At 35.0% G+C, this 10,929-nt stretch overlaps 1 protein-coding gene across 1 annotated transcript; it reads left to right on the top strand.

Annotated features, from left to right (window-relative positions):
* Positions 1-458: 458 nt before the first annotated feature.
* On the top strand, positions 459-10,484 carry LOC110936437 (aspartic proteinase A2). The gene is made up of 12 exons (XM_035990310.1): positions 459-500; positions 1,510-1,860; positions 1,943-2,003; positions 5,737-5,831; positions 5,911-6,023; positions 8,549-8,717; positions 8,792-8,831; positions 9,036-9,100; positions 9,187-9,261; positions 9,341-9,460; positions 9,814-9,893; positions 10,236-10,484. Exons 2-12 carry the CDS (start codon positions 1,516-1,518, stop codon positions 10,318-10,320), a joined length of 1,248 nt encoding a protein of 415 aa, XP_035846203.1. The 5' UTR covers positions 459-500; positions 1,510-1,515; the 3' UTR covers positions 10,321-10,484.
* Positions 10,485-10,929: the final 445 nt, after the last annotated feature.

The raw sequence follows: 10,929 nt of genomic DNA, 5'->3' as shown, positions 1-10,929 counted from the left end.
TACCCTCGTGTGCAAGGCACATGACCATATATTTAACCAAAAAATCTGACTGAGTTAGGGCTAAAGGACATAACATGCAGGATTTTGAAACGTTAAGGACAAAACTCGTTAACTTTTGCGCTAAAGGACAGCGCCTGCAATTTGGTGTAAACGTAAAGGACAAAACTTGTAATTTACTCTTTTATTTTTGTTAAAGATACTTCTAAAATGACTAAAGTACCTTCATGTGCAATGCACATGGGATATTTAACTGACAATGATAACCTGGTTAGGGCCAAAGGACGTAGAGTGTAATGAATTTTTCAAATAAAGGACTATGATTGTAATTATTGAAGTTGAAAGTTATCTATTGCAACCCTGTACAAACATAAAGGACGAAAAATATAATTTACCCTTAAAATCATGTGGGCTCCATATATATAAACAAGCTATACACATATATGATTAAATTCCCTTTGTATTTCTCTCTAAAATTTTAGCTGAGTTTCAACAACTGATTTGTAAGTCCTTCTTCCTAATTTTTTTTATACTTCAAAGTTTTTTAATTATATCAAATTTGTTCATTGGTTATTCGAATCATGTTTTAATATGGATTTCAATGATTTTGATATAAAAAAACATGTATTTAAATCGCAGTTAAGAGGATTGCTCATTGAGTTGTGTATAAATTTTTTCAGTTGTATGAAACAACTTTTTATTTGCTTTTATTTAAAATGAATTGTTAAAAATTATCTATATTTAAAGAAACACTATTAAATTTTATAGATTAATGTTGATGAGGGATGTTCAAAACCAATGTAAAGTAGAAAACTGCGTAAACCAACCTTCTCTCACACACACACTATATATGATTATCTTTTTTATACGGTATGGGAAATTGTTTTTTTTTTTTTATATATTTCCTTAGGTTTATGTTTTTTGACATTGAATGTAGTTAATTTGATTTTAGTCACACATTAAATTTTGCATTTTGCATTTTGAATTTCTGTCTCATTGTAAATATTCATTTTACATTGAATTTTTTTATTGAAATAAAAAAAGAAAGAAAAAAAATATGTGGAAGCAATAATAAATGCTAGATTTGATTTGAAAAATATAATTAGCAAAAGTTTTAACTATTTTTTTTTTTTCATATATACGTCCAAGTTCCAAATTAGACAAACAAGGATTTCGTTTAGCTAGGACGGGGTTTGGGAGCAAACGTCGCAAACAAAATGAGATGGGATTTTGGTTCATGAACCTGATTTTAGAACGTCCCTTAGGATTTTGGTTCAAATGAGGTGGCACTCCCTACTTTTGGTTCACATGAAGTGTTCCATTCACTCTTGTACTTTTTTTACAACTCAGCCTTATAGTATTTTAATTTTGTATGATAAATAAATAAATAAAACAGGAGTTAAAGCTATATCATAAAAAATATTACATTTATATCATACCAACCCCAGAAAAAATGCTAAATATGTTTAGATCAACTATTAACTAAGTTTTTTTATATGAAAATAATGGCAGGTCAAAATGGGACATTATCACAAAACAATTGCAATTTTCCTCATTTGTTCATCATTTTTGTATCCTCCCTTGATCCTTTCTGATTCAACTAAAGGATACATCAGAATCAAACTAAAAAAACTGGAACCGAATCACGAGAGCCATGTTATGTCACGCTCCGTGCCGAGTTATTCCTTGAAGGTGCGTGATGAAAATAATCCTAACGGGTCAGATATCGTGTTGTTAAAGAACTACATGGACACTCAGTATTATGGTGAGATTGGCATTGGCACCCCACCTCAAAAGTTCACTGTAGTTTATGACACTGGTAGCTCTAATCTATGGGTGCCGTCCTCAGAATGTTTCTTCTCGGTTAGTTTATACACGCGTATTGAGCTGTCACCTTAATTTATCGTACGACAAAAACTTATCGGTTTGATATATTTTTATGTAGATGTCTTGCTATGTTCATCCAAAATACAGTTCAAAAATGTCAAACACATACAAGGGAAATGGTTAGTCAATTACCGTTCACTACAAATTATATTGGCAGTCAAATGTATTTTTCTTTTTGGTTTCACTATAAGGTCATCAATAGTCATAAAGCCCTTTTGTGGGCGTTATGTGACACGTGTCGTGCCACGTCACACAGGGGCTTTATGGGGTGTTATGTCACTAGAGCCCGTCGTCATAAAGCCACTACCTCATCATTACTCAATTAATTAATTTTCAATTTTTTTTAATTAATTTCTAACTTTTTTAAATTAAAAACCATTACATTAAATAAAAAACATTAAGTTTTTTTAAAGTTATTTTACAAGTACTAAAACTGCTATATTTTTAAAGTTATAAGAGAAAAAAAAAGTTTTCTAGTAGTAACTGATCACAATTTTTTGATCTACTTATAAAATAGGTGGATGGTAGTTTTGTCTTTTGTTTATTATCTGAAACTGTTCCAATAGATAAAAAAAATTTATATAAAAATAAACATGTCAGAAAAAAAAAATGAAATAATTCATACAATGTAGATCCTAAAACCTTTTACTTAGAAAATTGGTCATAGTTTTAGTGATGTTGTTATTAGGGTGAAGGGGGTGCACACCTAATAGGTGAGTGCCCTCTCTTACGCCAAACCAATCCCCGTGTGCCACGTCAACTCCCCTCTTAAACTCCCCTAACACCCCCATTTGATGGCGCCACTCCCCTATTAGGTGAATTGGTTTTTTTAAAAAAAAAAAAAAAAAAAAAAAAGAAAATACCTGATTGGTCCCCTCTCTCCTCTCTCCTCTCTCTCTCTTCCCCTCTCATCGGTGAGCCGCCACCTACCCTCCCTCCTCTCTCTTCCCCGATTTCACCCACCGCATCAATGGCGGCACCCCCCGATCCGGCGAAACCACTCCCCGATTGCCCTCCCCGAAGACGCCCCTCTCACCCTTAGATCATCTATAATGCATTTAATATTTATTAAAAAAACTACACATGACAATCATGACCCATTTTTCACGGAATAAGTTAGATATCTGTAATTCTTATTTACTTAGGGTGCAGGGGCGTTCTCGGTGACCCCTTGCGGGGACCTCCTCCACCTCTTAGGGGTGGTGCCGCCATTCATTCGGGGACCAAGATCGGGGACCAACATCGGTGGGAAGTCACGGAAGAGAGAGGGAGGGGGCGTCCAATGAAAAAAATCTTTTTTTTTTTTTAATAAAAACCAAGTTATCTAAGAGGGGAGTGTCGCCATCAATTTAGAGTGTTAGGGAGTTTAAGAGGGGAGTTGACGTGGCACACGAGGATTGGTTATGCGTAAGAGAGGGGACTCCCCTCTTAGGGGAGTGCCCCTTACACCCTTAGGGTGTAAGGGGCACTCACCTAAGAGGTGAGTCCCCTCTCTTACGCCCAACCAATCAACTAGTGTCACGTCAACTCCCCTCTTAAACTCTCCTAACACCCCATTTTGATGGCGGCACTCCCCTCTTAGGGGAGTTGGGTTTTTTTTTTTTTTTTTTTTTTTTTTTTTTTGTAAAATTATGCATGTTTACAAATTAAAAAAATATTAATAAAAATTAAATAAAAGACATTTCATTAAATTAAAAAAAAAATACATTCAAACTAGAAAAATAAAAATTACATTCAAACTAGAAAAATATAAAAAACAAACTACTCGTCGTCCGAATCAACTTCAAGGTGAGGCAGATCTAAACTTCCGAGATGCTCAACGAGATCGTGTTTTAGTCTCCAATGCGTGTCTTCGTCAATGAGCTCCGTATAAGCTGTATCATCGAAGAGGGGTTCGACTGGAGGATCTTGAATATGTACCGGTGCTATCGCCCTTCCGTCGTCTTTTATAATCATGTTGTGTAAAATAAGGCACGTATACACGATGGACCTTATCTTTCTCACCGTTTTCGAACGCAATGGACGATTTAGTATTCCCCACTTCGCCTTTAACACACCAAACGCCCGTTCCACATCTTTTCTTGCGGCCTCGTGTTGCCTCTTGAACTTTTTTTCATTCGGGTCGTGAGGATATGGAAAAGACTTCACAAACACGGACCAGGTAGGGTAGATCCCATCAGTAAGATAATACCCGCGTTTGTATAAGTGGTTGTTCACTTGAAATGGACAATTTGGCGCCGTTCCGTTTCGTTGAGCAAGAAATAATGGAGATTGTTGCAGCACGTTGATGTCGTTTTGTGAACCCGCCGGGCCACAAAAAGCATGCCAAATCCACAAATCTTGAGACGCCACCGCTTCTAACATAACCGTCGGGTATTGATGATCGCCTCTCATGTATTGTCCACGCAATTCTGTGGGGCACATTCTCCAGACGAAGTGTGTACAATCCAGACTACCCAACATACCAGGTAGGTGATGCCTCTCCTCATGAGCCTGATACAATAGCGCAACGTCGTGGCTCGTTGGTCTACGTAGGAATTCACCGGCATACCTTTTACAGACCGTCTCGCAGAAATATTTAAGGCACTCACGAGAGGTCCTTTCAGACATATTTAAATACTCGTCCCCCTCGTCTGGTGGGTTACCGGTTGCAAGTTGTTTAATCGCCGAAGTAACCTTTTGCAACGACGTGAAACTTTTCTTCATTCTCCCGTCTAAGCCTTCTTTAAACCACTCGTCATACGCTTCCACGTCACTAACAATTTTTAGGAACAAAGACTTGGACATACGAAATCTGTGACGAAAAGTATCGTCATTAAATTTTGGATTTTCAACAAAATAATCGGTCATGAGTGTCTCATGGCCTCCCTCACGATCTCGACGGACAACTTTTTTTTTACTAGACGATGCCGTGTCTAGTAGCTCCGCTTGTTGGATGAGATTTTGGAAGAAAATTAAGCTAGTATCGCTTGACGATGCATCTCCATCGTCGGGAAAGTCGGGTAGGGTAGAAAGAAACGGAAACTTGGAATCCATTTTGTGTTGTATTTGAAAGATTTGTGAGTTTGAGAGTGGTGGTGTGAGTTTGAGAATGGTGAGTGTGGTAAAAAAAATTTGATTTAGGTTGGTTTATATTTATATTATTAAAGAAAATTGATTTTTTTTTTAAATTTTGACCGTTTGACAACGGTCCTTTTTCGACAATCGTGCCAAACTCAAGCGGTGACTCCACACCGAAACCTATCACCGATTCGGGTCCCCCACTTGGATGGCGGCGGTGTTCCCGATCGGTGACTAGGCTCACCGAACCACTCCCCGAAGAACGCCCCGTGCACCCTTAGGCCACCCGTAGTGTGTGGATTTTGGGGCTTTTTTTGCCCGAAAACGCTAAAGCACGCCCCGGTCATGGCCCCCTTGGCCTTTTTTTTGGTTTTTTTTTGTTCCAGGCGTTTTAAAAACAATGCCAAAGCCCCATTTTGGCCCAATCACATGTAACCCTCTTCTCCTTTAGTCAATCAATTTTTTTATTTATTTAATTCTTTACACCTCTTTTAACATAATGCCCACATCATAACTACACCCATTTTAGAAAAACGCCCCTTTGCTAACTATGACGACACGTGACGGACAATACCCAAGGGTGGGGCATTATTCACCCAAACCTCTACGCATGGTCTTTGGGTTATTTAGTTGTACACTCTACTTATACACAAATATATATATAACGGGTGAACCCATTTAGTTAACCCGTTTTGACCTAAACGAAATCGGTACCGCTTTCACCATTCATTTGACACTCATTATACAAGCATACGACACAATGTTTTTTTTTTTTTTTTTTCGTAAATACAGGGAAATTTGCTGCAATTGGATACGGTAGTGGATCAATATCTGGATTCTTTAGCAAAGATGATGTCACAGTTGGTAATTTGGTAATTAAAGAACAGGTGAACATGATCATTCTTCTCATGTTGCACTTTAGGATTCAATATCGTTAACGAGTTGATGGATTTGATCTATGATCAGGAGTTCATGGAGGCGACCATTGAGCCTGGAGTGACATTTATGTCTGGAAAGTTCGACGGCATACTTGGACTTGGATTCAAGGAGATTTCGGTAGGAAATGCTACCCCAGTATGGTATGTTTGTTTTCACTGCTAGAAAATTCACTTTAGTAACTAAAAAATGCTCGCTGAGTGATGAGTGACATATACTCTCTTTCTAAAAATACAGTTTAAAAATTGTTAAATTTCACCTCTTTATACAATTCAAATATTGTTTTTTTTGCCGTTCAAAAAACAAAAAAAAAAAAAAAATATTGTTTTTGAAAACTTTTTCTCTAACTAGTATTTTATTATGTTTCTATAAAATATCATTACAAATTAATAAAAAGATATTTTTTTAAACAATAAAAAAGTTTCAGAACTTTTTTTAGAAAAAAACATTTGATTTTATATTTTTAATTTATTTCGTATTTTAGTTTTTTTTCATCTTTCTATTTCTATTTTATTAGTATTATTATTATATTAAATTATTTTTCTAATATAATTAACAACTTTTATTTATTAAAAGTAACAAGATGCAAAAAGAAAATAAAATGTTAACTAGCACATTAGGTAGTAAAATGATTTGATCAAAGCATGTAATATCAATTAATAATCGATATAAATTGAAATTTAATTATTGTGATGATATGTTATTGGCTAATCAGAATCATTATCTACAAATTGACGTGGTGATTCTCAAATATATTTCTCTTCTTTTAACTCCAAAAACTATATTAAGTTGGCTGGTTTCAAAGCTTCATTGAAATTTTTGTGTATTATTGTTTATACAAACTAAATTCAAATATCCAGTTCAAGCCGTTATAAACAAACAAAAAAAAAAAATGCTTCAAAACTAAAATGACTCGCTTCGGTTTAAAACGTAAGAAAACCATTTTTTTCAAATAACCAAAAAATGTTTCTTTTTAAATAAAATAACATTTTAAATACTAATAATAATAATAATAATAATAATAATAATAATAATAATAATAATAATAATAATAATAATAATAATAATAATAAGAGTAAATTACAAAAGTCGTCCTTTATGTATGTCATTTATTACAAACTGTGTTCTTTGTCTTCAATAATTACAGAAAACGTACTCGATGTTTGCAAATCCTTGCACTTTATGTCCTTTAGCCCTAACTCAGTTAACTTTTGTGGTTAAATCAGACCAAATGTACCCCACATAAAGATATATTGGTAATTTTACCCTAAATACTAAATTAGATAATTATAAAAGATAATAAATAAAGTAATTATACCCTAAATACACAGAGATCATCACATCTCATTCTCCAACTCAACAAATTCATCATTAACCATCGGTTTCACCGTAAAATTTTCAACAAACTCCGTCGCATCCAATAATCCATGCTAATCCGGTGACCGGACTTGTTCCCATCGCTGACGTCACCACTGTTCTGAACCAGCAATCCGTTCTTCAACAGTCTCCGACGGCGCTTCCGCTTCAAGCCTTCAACGCTTTCCGGCATAAATCTACCGGGAACTTTGGTTCAGGTCAGAACTGGTTTTAACAAAAAAATAGACAACTGATAGTTTAAAAAATGGTCAAACTGATCCATCATGTAATAACAATTACCCGTAATGACCTTGGGTTTCTTTTACCAAAGATATTTCTGTTATAATAATTCTAATTAGTTTTACTGTTCATGAGCACACATTTTCTAGATGTAGATCTAGGGATGGATGATACAATCGGCACACTAAATTAGTAAATTGTTCTTCTAGTTACTAAATATTTTGATTGATTGGTTAATTTTTTCTAGATTGACAAAGATAGGGAGATTGAGCATCTTCAGAGCTTCAAAAATCAAAAACCCAATTGTTGCAGCTGGTTGAAATTGTAGAGGGAGAGGTTGGTGATTTAAGAGATGAAACGATAGAGGGAGATGTTGGTGGTTGATCTGGCCGGAAATTGTAGAGGTAGTTGCGGTGGTGGAAGGTTGTGATGATAGAGGGGTGGGTGGTGGTGGAAGGTTCTGATGGTGGTGGGGTGGGTGGTGACGGTGATGGTGAAAGGCGGTGACGGTGGTGGCGATGGTGGTGGTGGGTTATTTATGGTGGTGCTAGAATGGTGGTGTGAAGAGGGAGATAGAGTGTTAAGAGAGAGAGAGAGAGAGAGAGATGCAGAATGGGAGATGAAAGAGAGACTGCCACTAAAAAAAGAGAAAAAATCAGTTTTTTTTATAATTTATATTTTTAGTCTTTAGGGTAAAATGACCAATATACCCTCATGTGGGGTCTATTTGGTCAAATTTAACCACAAAAATTAACTGAGTTATGGCTAAAGGACATAACTTGCAAGGGTTTGTAAACATCGAGTACATTTTCTGTAATTATTGAAGACAAAGGACACAGTTTGTAATAAGTGACATACATAAAGGACCATTTTTGTAATTTACTCTAATAATAATAATAATAATAATAATAATAATTAAAGATAAAAATGAAAAAATAAAAACAAAAGGGTTTGAATTGCAATAATATAAAAGTTAAAGGAGGGGGTCACTAGAAAAGGGTACATTTAGCATCACCCTGTCACCCTATTTAAAATAGCTCATTAACGAATATCAACACCACATTATATATAGGGACAATATGATCAAGCAAGGTCTAGTTAAAGATCCATTGTTCTCAATTTGGTTGAACCGCGATGTCAATGGAGAAAAAGGTGGTGAAATCGTTTTTGGAGGTGTTGACCCCGAGCATTACATCGGTGATCATACTTTTGTTCCAATCACGCAAAAGGGTTACTGGCAGGTTGGTTTTAATGAAGGTATTTACAGTTTAATACCAACTAATATGATATAATGATTTGTATTTTGATGTTTTAGTTCGACATGGGTGATGTTCTTATCAATGGCAAATCAACTGGTACGATTTCTTCCATCTTATTTTATTTTTTCGAAAATGGATTCTTTTGAAAGCATATGATGATAGACAGACAATTAGACAGACACCTTTTTTCGAAAAGACTCCATATTTGAAAAAAAAAAACCTCATCTTCTTCTTGTTCTGATACCAATTTTACATGTCTAAGTGTTGCATTTCATATGATACGTCGGTTTCATAATGCAGGATCTTGTCAAAACGGATGTTCTGCGATTGCAGACTCAGGAACTTCTTTGATAACGGGCCCAACAGTATGCGTTATCTGAACTTCATTTTACTTTATTATGAATTTAGTAACCAGGGTGAATGTTTTTAGTTATGTTGTTGTCAAATGTAGTCAGTGATCACCGAGATAAATAACGCGATTGGAGTTGAGAGCTTTGCAAGTCACCTGCAATCCAAATCTGAAGAGGTACAAACCATGAGACCAAGTGTTTGCTTCATGTATTGTTGTCGCTTTTAATAGGAACTAAAAAGTCCATAAAACTCAGCATTCTGATAGTTCTGCGAGGACAATGGGAGTCTCGCGTGTTGATTGTGCGAATGTTGCCTCCATGCCCAATGTTTCATTTACGATCGGTGGGAAAGAATTTGTTCTTTCGCCACGCGAGGTATTCTTCTAACATGATTTTGTTATAACTAGTAAAGCTTTGTTTGAAATGCTTCAAAAATGGGTTATTTTCAACATGTGGTGACAAATGGGAAATGGGCCTTTTTTGTTTTCAATTACGGCTTAGTCAATACCCAAAATAGCGAATTTTGTGTCATGGAGTTGGCGATACTGAATATATGATATATGTACTTCAAGATATAGGAGCCGCTATCTTAGATACTGACTAACTTGGAATTGAAAACAAAAACGGCCTAATTTATTATCAAGTCTTTTAAAAATAAACCATTTTTGAAAAAGAAAAAAATACTTTTATAAGTGCATCAACTTTGGACTTTCTGATTGTTTTTGCAGTACCTTGTTAAAGATCGCGAGGGTAACTGTGTTAGCGGCTTCATGCCACTCGACATTCCTCCTCCTCATGGCCCTCTATGGTACGTGTCTACGTATTTTGTTGTTTAAACACATGGTTTCAATGAGACCAGTGGTGACAATTTCAATCTATTTGAAAAAAAGGTTAACTTGGATTGGATTATACCTCAAACATGTCAAGTTTATAAACTTACCTAAAACAAATCATGTCAAACGTTTGAATTTTCTTTCCAACTATTATTCACATTAATCATTGATAAACTTTTTAAATGAAGATAGAGCCAAAATGTTTGCGGGTGAACTCGACCTGACATTCTTTTTTTTTTTTTAACATTTCATCCTAACCATAGCCTCGTTGCTATTTTCGGTTTATGGTATAAAGTAACATTTGGGTGATGCTATAGGATCTTGGGAGACGTTTTCATGGGTTGTTACCATACTATATTCGACTATGGAAATGTGAGAATTGGATTCGCTAAGGCGGCGTAGATGAGTCTAGATGCTTGTTTTAGCTGATTTGGCATGTTGTTATCGATGGTTCTTGAAAATAAGAATGTTCATGTAAATGCAATGATGGATTGTGGTTATAATCGTGAAGGGGTCATTTGGTGAGCCAACTCATAGTTTAATCACAATGATTACATGATATAATTTTTTTTAAATGGCTGAGATTACAGGATATAGTTAACTCAATTAATTGGCTTCAATAACTGATTTATTAAAGTTTTAATGTTTAAAAGTTTCACATGACCATTGGGTGATTGGTAGTTTGGTACCAACAATAGGGTGTGCGATAGCATACGCCCCAAAGTTTCGAGGGGACCAAAATTGTTTTCTTGTTTTGTATATATACTCACTAGATTAAGGAATGTTTTTTAAAAAATATTAATCTTAAATAACATGTATATTGTTCTTAAAATCTACAATTCATTACTTGACACGTCATACCAAATATTTAATATGAGAAAGAAATGGAATGTATAAATAAAATGATTATTTCTTAAGAGTTCTGAAAGTTTCGCAATTATTGAAAGTTCTAAGATGAACTCAACCTTTTATTATACAAGATTACATATAATAGATTGTTAGAGTAATAAC

Source organism: Helianthus annuus, chromosome 1 (assembly GCF_002127325.2).
Source record: "Helianthus annuus cultivar XRQ/B chromosome 1, HanXRQr2.0-SUNRISE, whole genome shotgun sequence".
In the NCBI taxonomy this organism is placed as follows: domain Eukaryota; kingdom Viridiplantae; phylum Streptophyta; class Magnoliopsida; order Asterales; family Asteraceae; genus Helianthus; species Helianthus annuus.
This window is presented reverse-complemented; position numbering and strand designations above follow the sequence as displayed.